We start from the raw sequence: 20259 nt of genomic DNA, 5'->3' as shown, positions 1-20259 counted from the left end.
ATCAGCTGATCGTTCGTTTTAAATTAATCACGCGAATTTCAAGGCACGGAAAACTCCGTGCAGCCTGTCACACCTTTGTTACACTGAATTCAATTATTGTACCCTAAATTACACGATAAAAAATTACTTTTATTACTAAATACGATAGAGTTTGAGTCTTATCGTCACCAGGTGGCGCTTTTCGAAGCGAATTCCGATCCCATAATTATTATCAGATATTCTTACAACGAAAGTGTAAATTACACTAACTTCTATTCCAACGACGATTTTTCTTGAAATCATTTAGTAATTTTTCTAATATCTATATCCAATACCGCGGTTTGTTTTCTTGGATTTTTTTATTATTTTTTTTTTTTTTTATCTACTTTATGCTGAAAATGCGACGACTCTGCTCCGACCGACTCATCTCGCTCGGCGCTGTCGCACGAACCTGACTAATCGTAAACCAACCAATTGAATGTCTTCACACGCGTGTGGTCCGCATGCGGTCAAGCATCAGGCCATGTCTATCTACGGAGATAAGAGCCCAGGATAAGCCGCACGTTTCCCGTAACGACTTTTACTCGCTACCGGTTTTCCTAGAAATATTACAAATTAAATATTCACAGGCTTAAGAATGAAAGTGGCGTCAAATAGAAAGAGGGATAATCTTCATCCGTGTCTCAAATACATTTGTAAATATTTCAAAGTCGAGTATCATCGCGTATAAGTAGAAGAAAATTGGTGAGAAACAGGTTGAAGTGAAGTTCGATTATTGGACAAACAGTCGAGTCAAGAAACATACTGAAACAACAATGTCCCACTGTAGCTAATTACTTATATAATTGTAGTTACAGCTAAATCGAAAAACAATGAATTTTAACTGTAAACACGCTCGTTATGTAAAAAACATCAAACCAATCGAATATTATTCTACAATTTTTTCACAGTAAAATTCATATTGTTTCTACGATTCTGATGGAAAACAATTCATTTTCTCCAGAAATTTTCTGAGTTAGATTTTAAATAATAATAATGAATGTATTTCTCGCTGAATAATATGTTTACCTTCTGTAAATTATAAGGTGTGTACGAATTGTTGTTGTTGCTGTGGTTTTTTTTTTTACCGGAATGACGAGGTCAAGAAAATATCTGTCTCAAATTATTTTCACGAAATTCAATCACGAATAGAACAAAGCAGCAAAACATAACAGAATAATTCGTTTTCTCTGACGTTGTTGATAACAATTATATTTGCTTACAGTTAAAATTCAGTCTACGAATATTTGTTTCTGAATCAGAGTAGCTCTTTTGACTACACCGAACTTGATTATCTTCCGTTACACATTTTTTACTCCGTTGTTTTGCCATGTTTTGATCCAGATAGATTTTTTCATTTACTCTATCGCTCATCCGTTCTCCGTAATAAACGAACAATAATAACCAAACGAAAACTAAAATACCGTATTTATTTTCCGAGTTTTTCGTCTGGAATATGAGAAATTTTCTGCAATGGAACTAGCAGAACGTGACAAACAAAGAAAATGGAAAAATTTCAGAACATGGGTATCGATTTATTAATCAAAGGATCGTTCTTACGAAAAAATGAAACAAGACCCGTCAATTCCATTTGGCTTATTCCTCTTCACGCAGCATGACGATTCGGACATCCTTCGGGTGAGAAATTGCATTTGTCGCATACTTTTAAAGCTGGAAAATTCGATTAGCAATAAAAAATAAGCCGAAGGGGGGGATTCACAGGGAAAAGCGTTAGTCAACAATGTTTAACGGCAAAAAGAGGAACTGATACGTATTCTATTTAACCACGGCGATGAGAAACTGGTTACACACGTATTGACCGCGTTATTCCGGATCTTGCGGTTTGCGTCAAGTCAACGATCTTTTTCCACGTTTCTCGCTTTCGCTCACTTTAAACGCGTCTGCCTCTGTCTGTCTACATACGTGTGCCCGTGTGCGTGTGTTTTATATATTTACAGAATAAATCAACGCCTGAATTCGCTGCCGCATTGCAAATAGATTTTTATATACACCTGTATAAACTAGTTTTAGATAGGCCGCGATAAGTTCGTGCCAATGAATAGATTTCTACTTCAGAGTATAGGTATTACAGTAGGATAAATCCATTGCCAAATCCGCTTCTCAATTTCTAATCAGATTTGGATTCAGGCTTTTGTACTTGATCGGATTTGTACATTATATCACATCTGATGGACACTTGTCGTTTAAATACATACAAACGTCACATCTGCAGATCTGTGATAATTATTATTTATGAACCACGAGATAAATTTATTTCCCCCTTTATAAACTGGGTGCAGTTTGGAAAAGAAATGTCAATAATGTATGCCACTTGTATTATGTTTTATCCATACTTTTTATATCGAGATTAAGATTCCAGCATTATCTCGTCACAAGAAGTATTTTGTACATTTTTATAAAAAATATACTAAAATCACCCACCGCATGTATTGCGGATTTATTGAAAGAAGAATTTTCACGCTTTTATAACTGTTCAACTAATTTGATTGATTATACTTTTTTCTAGATATTCACTCTCTCATTACTGATAATTCAAGAATCTCCCGCGAGAAGAAACACTTATAAGTTGTTATTGACAAGGCAAATTTTTGAATTCCAACTTACGATAAGATTATATGTATAACAGCAGTTAGAATTGAAGAATAAGTGGAAAAAAAGAGAGAGAGAAACCTTTGCAATCCGCAAAAAAAAAAAACGACGGGTTAATAATTTCATGCCTATACGTTATAAATATTCTATAGAAATCAATTAACTGGCCACGTGCGTTCGAGCTATTATTTACAATAAACTTTTAATTAGGCAATAATTATTCGTAACGGGCGATTATCGCCGCGAGACTCGATGCTGCAGGAATTGATGTGAAAGGTAATTTTTATTCCTCTTCATTCTCCCGCCTCTTCTTTTTATTTGTCCCTTTATCTTCGCAATTTTACGAGCTGTGGGACGTAGCTGCGTTTTATATATATATATTTTCCTGCGAAAATGTCGCTTTCTCTCCGCTTATTTTCGTCTCTTTTTACTTCTCTTTCGTCTTCTTCTTTTCTTTTTCCACTTTTGCGAATTACCACGTCATCGTTGAAGCGCAGAAACTTGTAACGATATTAATATTGAGGTTATGCAGTAGTCCTACATTAACGACGGAGCAAACTCGCCCTTTTGTTTGTTCTTCAATATTCTTATTTAACTTTCTATATTCATTTTTTTTCTTTTATATAGGAAGAAAAAGGGTGAGTTTGCTCGGTCGGTAAGGGTAGGAATACTACCTAACCTTAAGCCCATGCGTTTATTCGCCATATTAGGGATCATATCTGTAATATCGAATGCACATAACACTCTTATTTCACAGTGACGAACAACGTTTGTTTTTTTTTTTTTACCCCCTACGCTTTGCCTCCTGACTTTCGCGAATTCGTGTATTCCTATAAATAAATTTCATAATTTAGTTCACTCCTGCATCACGTCGGGGAAAACAACTCGTCGAGCCAATTAAATTTTAGCACAGCAGAGTGATTATATAAGAACAATATCACAACAGTCAAATTTACAATGTGTAATTATCCGTTAATATCGTCCAATTTTTTAACACAATGACACGTTAAACTTCGAGAAAAGTACATTTCGATATAATTATACCTATCCATTCGGCAATGTTTTTCATTTTACATCGATGAAAACGAGCCTTAGCAATCAGTTTACTCAATGATATATGTACTGTTAGTGTTACTGTTATGGCAGTTGCTCAGGCTGAGACTATTTTCTTCTTACTTTTATTCTTCCCCATTTCTTATTCCCCGTTATTTTTATACACTCGGAACAGTTTATTTCTTGGAAAACTTTACCCACGTCGAAAGATTGGAAACGAATCAAACTCTCGATCTTCACTTCACAACATTATACAGATAATAAAATAGATAATTCGCAATCTAAGTATTATAATACCTTGTGTATAAATTTATCTATTCAATATTTTGAAATCGTCTAATCAAATTTCTGACGAACGATTTTTTCTAATATTGTTTTTTCCGTCTACCAAAATTGCCATTCGAGGTTGAAATTCTTTGCACTGGATAAGTGATCGATAAATATTTGAATAGTTTCTTCTACAGACTCAAAGCTTATACAACGATAATTATTTTCCAGAAAATAAATACATTGAATTACATAATGTATCAAGTTTTTCCTTCATTTTGCCTCATATATTTTCTACTGATGTAATTTACGCGTATATCGTAAGCTGTAGTAAATTAAAGACCCTGAGACCTTGCTGAAAAATTACTCATCGATCTTACGTTGCATAGCTGCACGATACAAAATTTACGAGCCGAGAAATCAGGCCATCATTCTACATTCGAGATATTCGTGTCCCGATGATCTTTGCACTCATCAATTATTGTAAAGTGCATTCAATATAATACCGCAATTAAGTATTTTTCACCATCATTTGGCGTTCTCAAACGCCGCCCCGCAAATCGCCGCTACAACGCGAAATATAATATAATCGAGCATATATGATTCCAATTACGCGATGCAGCTCGTTAAATTTATCATACCAACGAAGTGCAAAGTTCAGTAAAACGAAGTGAATATCAGAATCTAACAAATCGAATCATAACCCAAGTGTTTCTATGACGCTTGCATTTTCTACTGAAAAAGACTTCTTTTTTTTATGCCAAATCGATGTTATCCTTATCTTACATCCTCCCCACACATTCGCAATATCGTGGAATAACAACAATATAGTCGATTAATCTATCTAAGGTCACGTAGGACTCCTACCTTTACCGACCGAGCAAACGGACCCTTTTTCTTCACCCTTTCGTGAGTTTCCTCGGTCGGTAAAGGTAGGAGTACTACACGACCTTAAGAACCTTGTCGAAAACTGATCGTGCAATAAATTTGCCAATCTTTTGGCACTTTTGTTATGTCTGTACACAATTCGAAGGGGCGAACGGGAATTCCGAGAGTTGTGCAATGGTAACTGCATTGCGGATAATACTACATAACTAATCTCACGTCCGTTGCAAAATGCAGTTAATATTAATGGTAACGCGATACGTCGGAGATGCGGAGTTCTTTGATGTTTGCGACTCGGTGCCGCGCGTCGCGGAAAATAACACTTTACTCGATAGATAGAGAGAAAGAGGGAAAAGGAAAAAAAAGAGATGAACAGATGTGAAGTTGTACAAACTTATGCACGTGTAACGCGTTGGTATATTAAACAGTATAATCACGATCCATTGCTCAAGGCGATTCTCTAACGATTATATGACTTGAAAATATGGAAAATTTTGGAATTTTGATCGCGGGATTTTATTGTTGGGCTATGTGGTAGTTGACCTATGAAAGATAAAAATCTTCTATTATCCTTTATCGTACCAGTGTTTTCAATTACATTCTGAATAAATAAAAACACAATAACATGCAGCTTATGGTAATGTGAACTCGGATTTGAACGAAAAAGTTGTGAATTTCACCAGGGATAAAAATATCAGATTTCTTTTTTTTTTTTTTTTTCATTTATCATTTTTTAATCTACCGTTTGAGTCTACGGAATGAATTGATTTTCATGAAATCAAGACGTATTGCTTTTGATAAAAATTGTATCTCACATGTATTCAAAGAAAATAAAAACTCGGTTTTGGACAAAAATTATAGGGTAAATAAATTTTCCATCATATTCGTAATGTGTGTGTTTAAAAAACCAAAGAGACTGTTTGTCGCTTTTACCCTATAATTCTAGTTTCTTTTATTGCAATATTCTCATTTATGGAAATTACGAAAATGCAGAATATACCAAATTCACATTTAAAGAATAACCGCATAAATGCTGGACGCGTGGAAAAGTCTGCGCATCTTTAGATAGCGACTTGATACTGTGCGGAATTTTTGCCGCATATATATATATATATATATATATATATATACAGCTGTATAAAATACAACGGTATACGTATAATCAAAGCTAGCCTCCGCACTTCGAGATCAGTATAGGTACGTCGTCCATTTACTTATCCTGTGTCGATAATTGCGCAGCATTGCAATTCAGTTCAATTATATAGGTAGTTACGCATAGCTATTATATGTACCTATTAAAATACAAAACGTGAAACGCAGATCGATCCTTGCTGCAGTAAATAACTCGCAATCGGTGTATGAGCGTAGAATTTTTAATTAGAGACACGCGATCCGAATAGTTCTTGTATAAAATGCGGTTTAAAATAATTACGATAACAATAATAACAACCAAAATAATAATGATAATAATTAATACAGTAGCTTGTATACAGCATAATTAAAGATTACTATTCTGTAACGAATAAGGAGGCAATCACGGTGTTATTTATCGGTTAACTGTTCGATCTGTTCGAGATTAACTGTGAAATTTCAGTCAACGAAGCATGTCACGGTTGCTGAATTCGATCCTAAAGCGATTTATAAATCACCTTCTATGTTGTTGAAATTTCTGACGCATTTACACGATACGCGTATATTTCACTTTAGCATATTATAAGTGTGCAATTATTATACTCGATGCAACGAAAAAAAAAAAGTAAACTTTTTTCCGTCAACGGTAGTAACTCTTTTCATAATCTAAAGGGAAGCGTCTTTCGGATTCTTTTAAATTATGCGTATGAAAATTTCTTCGATATCGCATAAGGGTAATTTTAGTATAATTTAATTTGTAATGAAACTGTTAAATATACTTGCAATTAAATATCGGGAAATGATGATCGAGATAAGAAAGCTGGAAATCAGAAAATAACACGGAGAGAATAAAAGAGCAGATTTTATTCAAAACTAAAGGAAAAACGGGATACAACAGGTTTTTTTGGTAAAATATGCTGCGTAAAGTACAGAATTTACTGTAGAAAATCTAATAAATTTGTAATAAAAAATACAGTTGACGTTGGTTTTTTTTTTTTTTTTTTTTTTTTTTTTTAACCAAAAACTTTGACGCGTCCCTTTTTCTACCGCTGTTTCGAGTAAACTGTGCTCTTTCTCTTCTCTCCGTGAAAGAGGATGAATGAATGGTGCAGTAACCCGTTGACATTTGAATTCTCCTGCCGATTAAAAGTCAACCGAGTGATCACAGGTATAATATGCGTGTATAATTTGTAATATAATAAAACTGAGAGACGAAGATCCCGTTGCTGGAATATATACACGTATAGGTATAAATGGCGGCGTCAATGCGGCGCCAGTGGCAATTAACGCCGCCCACAAGTTTTCTCGAGTACTTATCCCCGTCACGTTTCCTCGTCGGTTATCTTTCTCTCCATATTCGTTGCCCCGCGCAAAATAAATTGATTCGAACGAGGGACTTGATATTAATGTACATTACAGGTCGGGGACTCGACCGTATCGCCGGTATATCACGTGCCTAATACCCGTCAACCATTCCGTCTGATAATTTATATCATACCCGTTTAAATTTTAACCGAAAATTTTCAACCGCAACTCGACCCGTAGCTGAAATAAATTACGGAAGAGATGAAAGTTTTAGGGAATTTTAGTTTCAAATTCTGGGAAATAAAAATTCTCAGTAGAGACACCCTGTAGCGGTTTTTTCACCGTTCATATGAGTAATTGTGATATAATTGGTTACATATTATTATTATACCTACCAATCCTGACTGCTGCATTATTTATTTTGTGAAGACAATTTTTCAACAACCAATTGACCCAGTTATACCGTATTTTACGATCATGTTCAAGCTTCAGGCTGAAGGAAAATAAAGATAAGAATACCTTGTGACAGTGATGCCAACCTGGCGGTGAGAAATTACCGAAAAAACGGTTATTCCTTTTTTTAATTCTCACAGTCCTTGCTTTGATCCGACCGAATTGAAGATGAAATTTAAAAAGTTGTAATTTGTTTATTGATCTAATTTTTTTATATTTTGTCTGTTCCAGGTGAGTTTCTATTAAGAATCAACAGAACTTCCGGATGAAGAGCAAACCTTTGCCGTCGTAAAGTAGAAACTGCCGCACATAATGCCAAGCGTGGGTAAATTTGATGACTATAACATTATGAAATTAACGAAAATCATGAAAAACTGCAGAAAATTGATTGCGTGAGAATGAAGATGGAAGACGATCACATGCTGAACAAATTGTGGAACTCCATTTTCCGTTGATTTTCCTAAAGTTTGGATTCCCAAATTCTCCGAGTGATTATATATTTATTCGATTTTTCTATTGTTACGAACTATTAATCAATCTATATTTGCAAATCCTTAGCAAATCTAACAACTTTGTGAATTGAATCCCAATTCACAAAAATTCAGACCCAATATCGATAAACGGGCGAAACTTTAATGATTGCACATCTATGAATAAAAATGATCGACACTTCAAGGTGGTTTTTAATTACTTGGTTTCCTCATTTTTGAAACTTCAGTTAAATTACTTTATCGATTTTTTTTTCATTCTAAACAGGCAAACTCAATGATCGTCCCAGTTTGATCAATTCAACATTTACAGTAGCCATTATATTTAATTCTTTAACTGAAATCATTTCGCATCTTTTATTTTTGCAATGCGATATTCGCATTAATACTCCCTTTGCCTATCCTTTTTTTTTTACGGAAATCTGTGTAAAACTTTTCACAATCCTTATTAATATACGTTCCGTTCAACTGAACAGTTAGACAAACGGTGAGAAAAGATTTCGGAACCCCAAGTTGAGAGCCACTGTCGGACAGGAGCGCCTTTCTGTCTGACAAAGAGGTTGACTGGGCGAGCGGGTAAGACGAGAGCGTCGTCTCCGCATGGCGGGCTCTCGATCCCCCCCCGATCGTGTGACTCATACACGGAGAAAAATACAGAGAGGAAATAGAGAGAGCAGAGTGAGAGAGAGAGAGAGAGAGAGTGACGAAAGCCCGAGGGATTCCCATTCATTCATTCATAACGTAGGTCGATGGTCAGGCCGCTCGGACGGTCTGCGCCGACGCGACACCGGCGCATTCCGGACTCACAATCAGACCCAAGGCCCCCCCGCCATCGCCCCTCTGGCCCGCGCCATCTACACGATCGTTTCCTCGGCTTGCGGGGCACGACACGACCAAACACCTACTTCTCCGCACGCGATACGTCATCGGCACCCGTTGCACGTCGGGTATTCCCCCGCCGGATCGAATTTCGTTGCAGAGGCGAAGTTTGGGGGGGGGGGGGGGGGGCGGGGGCAATCAACCTTTAACTGCTCCCATTTGCTGCCTCGTGAAGAAAATAAATTTCCAAGATACAGTTTGTAGGTTAGTTTGATTGAGCAGAAGAAAAGAAAGTTATTTGAAACAGAAAAAGTAAAGATTCGTGGGAAATTTTAATTTTTGTATCCATTTTTTTTTCTTACCTGAAAGCTGATGCAAAATATTGTAAATATTGGCCGATTAAGCGGGTAACGATAAATAGATTAAACTCTCATATGTGAAAAACGATCATTATTCTTGATACAATTTATTACCGTATTTTGTTCGGAGGGTTAGTAGAAAAATATGTTGTATTTAAATAGCATTTCTTGACGGTAATTCAATTAGTTATTTGATATCCTTAATTCACGTCATATCTCAGATTATTTTGAAATTTTTTAACGTATTGTACTACTCAAAATAGCGGATTGAGTTTGTGCGTGTCAAATTGCAAAACTGGTACGCACGATGTTATTAAAAAAGTCTGAATTTTAAAAAGAAAATTGACCATTCACTGACAATCATTGTAATAAAACCAAAGTTGAAACTAGCAAGTAAAAGACAAAAAAAAAAAACAAAAAAAACGATAGAACAATTAAAGAATACAACGCAACCACAGCGATTCGTGTTATTTATCTGTCGATACGACTACCTAGTCGCAAAGCCTCGCCACTCTGACGTCTAGATGTCGCCCGGAACCTCGGAGTAACGTAACGTAAAGTAGCTCTTATCTTTCAATGCTTCTTTCTGTTTATACTTTATTTAGACTCAAAAACAGATTGTTGTAATTTAAAATCCCGGTAAATAAGTGAATCTAGCCATTGGGATTTTTATAATTATAATTTAACTATAAATTTAACATCACACATTGACAGACGGATCATTCTATGCTATATTCCACTCCAAGTAAACGAAAATGTTTTTGTTTTGTATGTAATATCACTCTTATTGTATATTTCATTATTTCCGTTAATTCATGCAAAATGAAGTGAACTTCCGGGTATCTCAACTCATGTTAAAGCTGGCCAAATCTCGGCGGCAAGTGGCCAATACGTTTGAAGGTAATATCAGAGTATCCGCCCGCCGGTTGTACAGTAATATTCACTAATGCCTTCCCTTTCCGGCTACCTTGTTTTGGGTTCGAAACAAAATGCGATTCTATACGAATTATGTGACAATGAATAACGATGCACCTGACGTGAGAGATTGAGAGTATGGAGGGTAGAGGTAAGGAGGACAATGTCATCCGAATTTTCAAATGGAAAAGTGTTTGCTACAAAGCGGCAATTAGCGGTTCAATAAGTCACCAGACCTGTTATATACTAGCGCTGATAAACAATAAGGGTTCAACCTGAACATGGCCGTTATAGATGAAGTGACGTATGTCAAAGGTTAGTAGTAAAATATCGAAGTAGTTGCGATGACTAGATTAGATGATAAAAGTGCCCTAAGTGCACGGTCAACTACTAACGTAGTAAAATGAAAATATACTCAATATAACCTAAAAACTTGCCACGAGACGTTATTGATACCCAATCTTGAATTTCAAATTTTCTAACGACAGATTTAATAAGTGGAACAAATAACTTTATTCAATTGGGACTTGAAATTATCATTTCATAAGTTTTCTGAAAACAGCGCCTTCGCAAAGCGGATATCTATCTTTCTCCGTTTAATTCTATCCTGCTAAAACAATTCTTCCCCCATTCTTTTAAATATGTCCCTTTTACTACAGCAACGCAATCTCGTATGTACTCTACTTTACTGGCACTTTCTATACACGGAGATAGTCCTCCTAACCTCTACCCTCCATAATTAGAAGTCATTGTCATATAATTCGTAAAGAATCGAGTTCACATTTTGTTTCGGACCCAAAATAAGGCAGCCATGCAGAACGGGAAAGCACGAATGAATATTACTGTACATGCATCGTCATTATAGGATAGAGTACGAATAAAATGGCAGTGGGAAATTCTAGAAATTCTTTTCACGATCAGACAGTGGGTATATCGTAATCGGAGATTGATTAGAATCCTGATCGGACATCACGTGGCGTCGACATCGTTATAATTACATCAGTGACGTTAAAGGCGATTATCGTCCGAAGATTAATTGGGACAGGGCGAAATGTTTAATCAAATTCAAAATAAAAATCGAACGTCACGTAATCACACATCTATATACCCACTGCAATGTCTATGACGGTATAAAGATGACCGGTATACTTTATACATAAATGTGGAGCGATAAGAAACCGTGCAAGCGTAATTGTTTTATGAGTAAATAGAAGGCGATGACGATGAAATTCCTCGACGAAATCTAAACTTTATCTTTTGATGCGAATATAGCACTTGTGTACATATTATTCACATGTATACACATAATACAGGATCAGAGGGATTTTCGATTTCTTGGACTAATTCGAAGGTGTGGAATGTTTGTTGGGTGTGTTACATTTTTTTTTTTTTATTTTTACATTTTCCATCTCGGAATACCTTTTATCGATGAGACATAAACAAATAACCGTATGAAGAATTCTCGACTGACTTCCTTCGAAATCTGTGAAAATGTTTCACGATGGAAAATCATTTTATACGCGATTGAAATATTTCTTTTCCCGAACAATTACTTAGCCCTTTATATTTCCTTCTTTTCTCTACGTAAAAAATTATGACATTCGTTTCTTCGTTCGCTTGAACGCAAGCATATTGTATAATTTTCCTCATTCACGGAATCGTGTGAAAAAAAAGGCCTCTGATTAAATACGCTGTACGCGGAGAATGATTCATATTGATAATAAATACGTTACATATCTAGATACACGAACACACAGGTTTGTTGAGAAAAGACTTATATAATATTATCAGTGCCTCTTATCGGTTAAATATAGTTACGTTGGAGATATAATTAATGAAGCATTCTACCCACCCACTCGTATGCTGGTAAATAATTCCAAGAATCGTGTGTAGATACATGCGGGGCAATATTTGATATAAATAAAAGATAACTAGAATTCCATGCCTAAAGTCGTGTTTAATGTCATAAGAATTCGGAATTGGAACTTCCATATTACAGATCCTTGAACTCGATTACACATTTACTATACACGGGAAAGAAAACTTCGCGTTGTACTTGCGCGATAAGAAATTATTCGGTGAAGATATAATAATGCACGAGTATGACATAATTATTAAGACCGGATATGACGAAACGCGGTTCTCTTGCAATGTTCCCGGTAGGAATACTTCGCATACCGAAAACCGATCCCTCCGATCCTCTCGACGTTCCCCGAACGCTGAGGTACATAATAAGGGCCCCCCTCGTACAAAAACGCGTAGACATTCCTGAATAATCGTTTAGGGACCACGGGACACTGTTCCACTAACCTGAGCAGAGAGAGAGAGAGAGAGAAGGAGCGAGGAAAAGATAAAAAGGGAGCGCCGGGGTACGAGCCGAAAAAGAGAAAAGGGAAACCCCGATGCGTTCACCTGAAGAATTTCTGCGGCATTCTTAAGTGACTCATACAAATCTTCTTACGATGCTGTATGTAAGCCTTCCTTACGCACTTCACAGCGATGCCGGTCGGGTGCCGTTGAACCACAATTACATTTCACAATTGAAAAGAGTTTCAGGTTCTTCTTTTTTTTTTTTTTTGGTTTTGTCACTTGCATCATAACTGGACCATGAGCTACAACGGTATGCTTGATCCTGTCCAATCAATCTCTGCAGAATTAATTGTTGATCAGACGGATGTTTTGTGCCAGTTAAAAACATTGCGAAATTCAAATTTTCCCCCGTTTCCCGCGCTACGGCAGCTCCCTCTACCGTATGCTTGCTTTGAACAAACGAAAGTTACGAGCAAACCTGATTGGTTTAATTCCGGCGGAATTTGAACACTGTTTGATGTTTTCTTTTTCGTCCTTCAGTTTTTCGTAAGTGTGAAAAACACTCGTATGTCAAAATTCGTAATTAAAAAGGTATTCTGTCTTTGCAAAGACAGTTGATTGCAATGTGAAATAACAATGATTTCGTATTGTTAGTTTTCTGACTAATCCTACTAGCGTACTGTACAAAAAACTGATGTCATCGCGGACGTATTTTTGCCAGTATACCTAACAGAACTCGCAAGAGTAGGTGTAATTTTTCGTACGATTGAGCGACAATAGATTCGAAGAGCAACAAGTTCGACCTTTTATCACATCGACTCCCCTTCACGATTGTACGTATTTCGCATTCTGTTCGCATTGCTCCCGTCGATCATCGTTATGAGTCGTTGATGACAATACGATCACTGTGCTTAACGATGTTACAATAGTCAGACTCCCAAACCTGGTCGACGGACGAAGATTGATGATTATTTGACTTCTCTCGCAGTTCGAGATCGCCGCGCGGTTTAAAATTGGCCTAGAGACAGGTTGATTTATGTGACCGTCAAACTCTGTCAGTTTTCTCTGCCGATTATGGTTTTAATTGTTTGAAATCAATTTATTGTGATCAAAACTCCTCAAATTCAATATATATATATATATATATATATTTTTTTTTATCCGGTTAAACTTGTCAATTACCTCCACAATAAGCAATTTTTCAACGTCCCTTTTTACCTTCGTCTCCAAAATTGTAATATTTGAAGTGTGCCGATTCGCACAAGGAGCTTATAAATTTAATAACTTGAAATCGTATCGTCAATCAAGGAAACTTGAATGACTGAAATATTCTTTGGAATAACGAGGAATTAACCTAAATAACTGAAATCGTACCGAGTCACCCGAAATCACACGATAGCGTATTGATGGAATCGACAAGCGTAGAAACAGCGATAAACGACGAATGATTTCAATTCCTTGACACTCCAATGATTTCCATCTTATCGGGTCTTTTTTTTTCATTGGCTTTCCATATTACTCAGCGTTACAGGTGATATCCAACGATGCGTTGTGAATTCTCGGAAATCAGGGGCGCCATTATAAATCAATGAAAATCAGATGATAAAATAAAAATCGATACAAGTAACTTGAAATCAATGTTGATGATTTTCAAGTGTACGAATCCTCGGGAACAAATTCGGTAACAAGTCATAAAAATTGACTCGAATTCGATTAGCCTAGACGTTTGAATTCACGCTCGAAGACGCCAAGTCATTCGAATTCATCGACTCTGGAAGGTCGTTCGTACATTCCATTATTTTTTTTCTCTGCGCCCCGCAAAAAGAAAAGAAAAAAAAAAAAAAAAACTGCTATCATCGGTATCATTGTGCGTTCGTACAACCAGCTCTGCATTGTCATCGGTCGGGTAAACAGCCAAATGAAGAGTCGTATGGAAGATAAGAAGAGAGACGATTGTTCGATAAGAACGTAACGCCGGGTGAATCATCTCGTCGTGTAACACTTTTCTACACCTTTTATTTCCCCCTCCTCTTCTTACTTCTCTCACGCCTCGTGCATTCCGTGGATGATTCACCTTGCTCACCTGTTAAATGCTGACAGCCCTCGTCGAGAGAACTGGATATGCAGATCTTCTCTCGGACGTGTTATTAGAATCATCGCCCGATGCCCGCCCCTCGATCACTCAATGATCGCAAGTTTCGCCGGGGTAAAAGAAAGAGAAAAAAAAAAAAAATTGAAACAATAATTGTGATTATAGTAATTAATCGTTGCTCGTTACTCGAAGTGTAGCATCAAATTTCAGATTTCAGATTATTCGCGATCCTTTTCACGCGTTACGTACCGATTCTCATTCTCTTCGATCACGAATCCCGAATGAATTATGTACAAAATATTGAGACGCGATATCGACTCACTTGACTTATCCTTTTATTCTCAACTTCTTGTTTGCCCCGTTATTAATTGTACAGGTTTAGTTATTGCGTGTTTTATCTGAATGTGAGTAAAAATAGAAACTGAGGTAAGAAAAAGGGAAAGAAAAATAAGCAACATCCGCGAAGAGATAAATCAAGAAGTTGGTTAATTGGGGATCAGAGAATAACCGCTGACCGATTCTCCTCGTCAATTACGTATCGTCGGGTCAATTGAACGTATTATTGCTGAATGGGAAAGTTGCGACGAATGATTGAAAATGTATATCATGAACAAGCTTTCGCTGCTGAAAAGGTTATTGGAGTGAGCATCGCCTCGGGCTTTTGGCCCTTTCACCGCCTCTTCTACAATTCCTTCTTCACTCGGTAATCGCGTTCATCCGTACGTTACATGTCTATGTGCACATCATGTATTATATACATTAGGGTGGTTCTTATTTTTGTAATGTTGGAATTTCTTCGCCCTAACCCCCAAAATCCAAATAAGAACCATACGAAAATAAGAACCGCTCTAATGTACGGATATTTAAAATCGATTCGAATCCTTGCCGGAAGTTTCTTCGCTTCCGGTACATATGGTTCAGATATTTTAGAAAGCAAAGATAGGTTTTATTTTTTCTTCACTCGCTGTATCGTAAACAACTATCGCGGATCAATTAATTCCGCATTCCGCGTCTCGATACGTGATCAATCCTGCCATGGCTAATTTCACTCTTTCGAAGAAGTCGCCGCTTTTTTCCTCCCATTTCTTTGATTCTCTGGTCTCTTTCTCCAGGATACTCATAAAATAAAATCGGTCAAGGATATGCGAATTTGTATAATAAAAAATCAATATACGACAAAAATTTGATGAAATCCCCTCGATTAAAGGAACGTAACTTTTTTTATAACGATTTTATTATTCATACGAAGTACAGAGAATTCCGTCTTATGTAGCGTCATGCAGTTCATATTTCCCGTACATATTCTATAATTATTAATGTCGAACGGGCTTACGAAGAAGGAAAAGGGGAATCTGACGTATCGAGATGCACTGGTGTTGTAATTTATCGGAAAAAAGCTCGTGCGAATCTACCGCATTATATCCTGTCCGAATTTTGCCCCATTTTCTATTCGTAAGACGAGATTGATTGAAAACATTGAATATCGAAAAAGGATGTGACAAAATAAAATTTCCGTTGGCTGAATAATTATTGCTACTCGAGGTTAATCGCGAATCAATTTTTCGTTCCTTTAATAACTTACAGCTGCAGAATAAGAGGCTGAAACATCTACTTTGTAGCGTAGTATAATTATTATAGATGAATATAAATTAATCTTTCACTCCTCTGCAATAATACACAAGCTTCAAATCTCGTGTCATATGCTAATTAATCCGTTGCCAGACTGACGAATGAGAGGCGTGCGTGGGATCGGGTTGCATCTGAATCACACGTTCTCTATGTTTCTGACAAGGTTGTTTCGGACACATTTTATGTATCGAAACAATATACGATTATTCGCCACCGCCTGTACTGTACGAGACTTATGCTAAATGCATGATATTCAACAGAAATACATTTTCTATTTTTTTATTTTTCTTTATTTCAAGAAACAAGTACACATATACATAAATCGCACGAATTAATCATCGGTCATTATTATGTACATATCAATGATCTAAACATATACATCCTATCACTTGACAGTCTTGTTTGATGCAAAGAGATGCCTTTAAAAATCTAAAGATATTCGAGTATTTTTTGTATCGTATTCGTAAAATAGATTAACAGTTTTTTTTTTCAACAATTTTTCACGAATAATTACAATAAAGTCAACATTTTTATTAATACGAGTAATTCCATTCTCCGGTTTTTTTATTTTGTCATGATTGAGGTTGCACCTGATGTTCTCTGTTTGAAATCGAGATAAAAAGGATAATTAGAATGAAAAAAAAATCTGTACTGAAGAAAAACAAAAAGAAACAACTAAATAGAACGAAGGCGAGGCTAAGCTTGAAAATTCCTGGCAGACTGCCCGGCAATTCGGTTGCAACGGATTATAAATAGGATAACTTCTCTCTCTCTCTCTCTCTCTCTCTCTCTCTCTAGTTAGTGTCTTTAGGTAACCGCTGCACTGCATCAAGTGGTACATGCAAATGTCGGGTATGGACGAGGTGATTTAGAGTTAATTGTAAGCCAATCACGACCAACAAAACTCCATTCGCACCCAACTGTTACATCGTTTTATAATCACTACCGGACTCAACTGCACTGTACAACTTCATATAACATCGATCAATTTTTCTCCGCGGCTTAACGACTTCAAATATTATAGTGAGTATTGGTTATATTTAATGCAAGTTTATTTTTTCAAAATTTTTTTCTTCCTGCAATTCTGATATAAATTGCATTAAACCTTTTAACAGTCGAATTTCGGAAAGTTCTGAAATTTAATTCAAGCATTTGAATGAGGACCCAAGAGATATCGATCAATCCGCAAAAACACGTTTCAACTCTCTTTCCGTACCATTAGGAGTCGAATTTCAAAAAATTCCTCACTCAGAATTTGCGGATTACCTCATAAAAGGACGAAGTACCCCAAATTTCATGTTTCCAGGTTAAGGGCTTTGCGCTGGGAGTTGATACGACATCTCTTTTATACATACGTAGAGATAACACGCATGAGATAAGTCTATGAGTATAATAAATCTGAAATTCTTACTCAGTCCTACGAATATCCCAGTTGTTTCTGAGAACGATGCTGTACCTTTTTAAAATGGCGCGCTGACGTGCGCGTGCGCAACTTGTCGTAAGCGAGTTTTGAGCGAGTCGAATATTTCATTCATAACGTAACCGCGAAAACTATGATCGACGGTGGCGCGACGCCGGGCGTTTAGATTAACTGATAAGTTCCTGGTAGCGTAATTACAAAACCGTGACGTGACCCGATTCAACGACGATTTTTACGAAATATATACCGTCACTATTTTAACCGTGCACGAATTCTTACGTCTAACTATATAACCGAACTCTGTAGGCAGAAGCTCTCGCGTGTCTCTCGCGACATTGAACAAAAATTTCGATTGTTAGAGTTGCTAGAAAATAATATAGTAAAGAAAATTAGTAACGTTACCAATAACTGTCTTAATATTGTTGGAATTATTTTTTACCAGTATTCAACGTAGTTATAGTCGTCGATAATACATTTTCTACATTGTATTTCCAAAATTAAATCTGTTTGTTGAAATTACTCCATTTTTACTGTTTTCAATAACGCTTTGTATTAATTTATTGTTGCTGTAAAAACATGAAATTATCGCAATGTTTGATAGAAATATTGACACAAATGAGGAAAAAAACGAAAAGAATAGTAACGCATGCTAGATTTTTTGGTTATATTTATAATACTTATTTTCAGCTTTTACCCGGACCTGTAGTTTTCGGTTATGGTAGAAAATTAAAATAGTTAAGAACTCAACGCTCTACGGTAACCATCAACCAGAAATTTTTCTCTGTCATGTCACGCGTCATCTCGTAAAAAAATTTCACAATTTCCCAAGTATGTTGGATCCAATGTGGGCCAAAAATTTTTTTAGTCAGGTCAAATAAACTCTAGGCTTCGTTTGATAACGCAAATTATTTCATCATTGAAATTTTTATGAGTCACAAGAACATTTCTCTCTCCCCGTATTTGGTTAAGTTTTAACGAATCCTTTCACTGTGTGATAATGTTTTTACCAACTGAAAAAAAAATATATGTAATTGAAAAAATTAAATCTTTTTAATTGTTGATAAAAAACTTTGCTTCTCACAATTAGGATAGTGCTGGCGATGTAATTGCACTACTTGCAAAATAAATTATTTTTGTTCTTTTAATTATTTGTCGTTAAAGTTCGATTATAATTTTGCATTAACGCTATTCCGCATATTTCCACTTCAACTTTCATGGCCCGTAAGTATACGAATTTGGATTATAAAAAATCAACTCCAGGGTCTTTTTTTCAGAGAATTTAATGCCCTGCAAGAATATGCTTGGAAAATTTTTTTAATTCATACGGTTCAATAGGTATAACATTTTTAATGAAAAAAAATTTTTTTTTACCTGCAATTTAAATGGGAAATTTCAAGTGGCCAGCGAAAACTTTTAAAATTGAGCTGAAAAATTTGTCCAAACGGGAGAATTTGTTTCTCGATAAATACGTCCCTTTAAGACCATATATTCGATAGGTTAGTTTTTTTTGGCTCACCCTAATATATACATACATGCACGTGTAACGTATTTAACATCATATCGATGAGGATACGTTACAAAGTTCGCGGCTATAACACGGCTTCAAGAGTGATTACAGAGGCTATTTATAAATGGCGCGTTATGCGTTTTTTTTTTTTTTTTGTTTTTTTTTTTTTTTGTACTTACCTCCGTCTTCTCTTCCTTGCTGATATTTAGACACACTTCATACGTATTACTTATGCGCGTACTCGGTGTATACATATATATTATACCAGCTCTCGAAACGCTCAAGATTTGAACTACCGAGAATCCTGCGTCACGAGTTACGATAACATCGTGAGTATGAGCAACGAGTACGTGATGCGATATGCGAACGCACGCGTTTGTACTTCGTATTTCAGTCTCTGAGGCGGTTGTAATATCTTCCTAGTAGCAGAAACAGTCGGCAATGGCGGTGTTTGAATATGTGTAAAACCCCGCGGAATACGATTGATGCGGAAAAAAGTCGACAAGCATTGTAATATATCTATACGAGTGTAAACGTTGTACGTACAAGAAATGTCTAAGAAAAATTTTCACCCTAAATATAATATCACGTATACATGCCGGCGATCTCGGTTTGTCTTCCGTACCGCATCAAGATTAATTGATGAAACGATGATGATGCTAATTACGATCGCGAAACTATCGTCGAGGATATAAACGGGAAAGGCGGGAATTTTATTCTTTTGTCATGCCGTGAGAATATTGCTACAGAGTGTAAGGGAAAAACGTTATCCTTCTGGGATCATTATCATCGTTGGTTAACGTCGTTGAAAATATTGCAACAGTTTTCCCTATTTATTATTACACAAGGCAGAGGCTTTGTATTATTTACCGAAGATACGTAAACTCAGAAAATGTATAAGTTAAATCGACGATCAACTTCGAATTTAGTGAGAGCTGAATCGTTGTGATTTTTCCAAATAAAAAAAAAATAAAATAAAAATAAACAAATAAACCTCA

General features: G+C 36.2%; 1 protein-coding gene across 7 annotated transcripts in view; it reads left to right on the top strand.

Moving 5' to 3' along the window:
- LOC124183794 (NAD(+) hydrolase sarm1) overlaps positions 1–20259 on the top strand; it is a 183075-nt gene that overhangs the window by 126122 nt on the left and 36694 nt on the right. The window contains exon 1 of one of the 7 annotated variants that reach the window (XM_046572800.1): positions 8020–8043. The exons of the other annotated variants lie outside the window; for them this stretch is intronic. Within the exon in view, the coding sequence (XP_046428756.1) occupies positions 8035–8043 (9 nt within the window). The 5' untranslated portion in view covers positions 8020–8034. Of the gene's footprint in view, positions 1–8019; positions 8044–20259 lie in introns of those variants that run through there. 7 annotated transcript variants of the gene reach the window in all.

The sequence above is a fragment of the Neodiprion fabricii genome, chromosome 5, assembly GCF_021155785.1.
Source record: "Neodiprion fabricii isolate iyNeoFabr1 chromosome 5, iyNeoFabr1.1, whole genome shotgun sequence".
NCBI lineage: Eukaryota > Metazoa > Arthropoda > Insecta > Hymenoptera > Diprionidae > Neodiprion > Neodiprion fabricii.
Note: the sequence above shows the minus strand (reverse complement) of the source record. Positions and strands in the feature narration are given on the sequence as shown.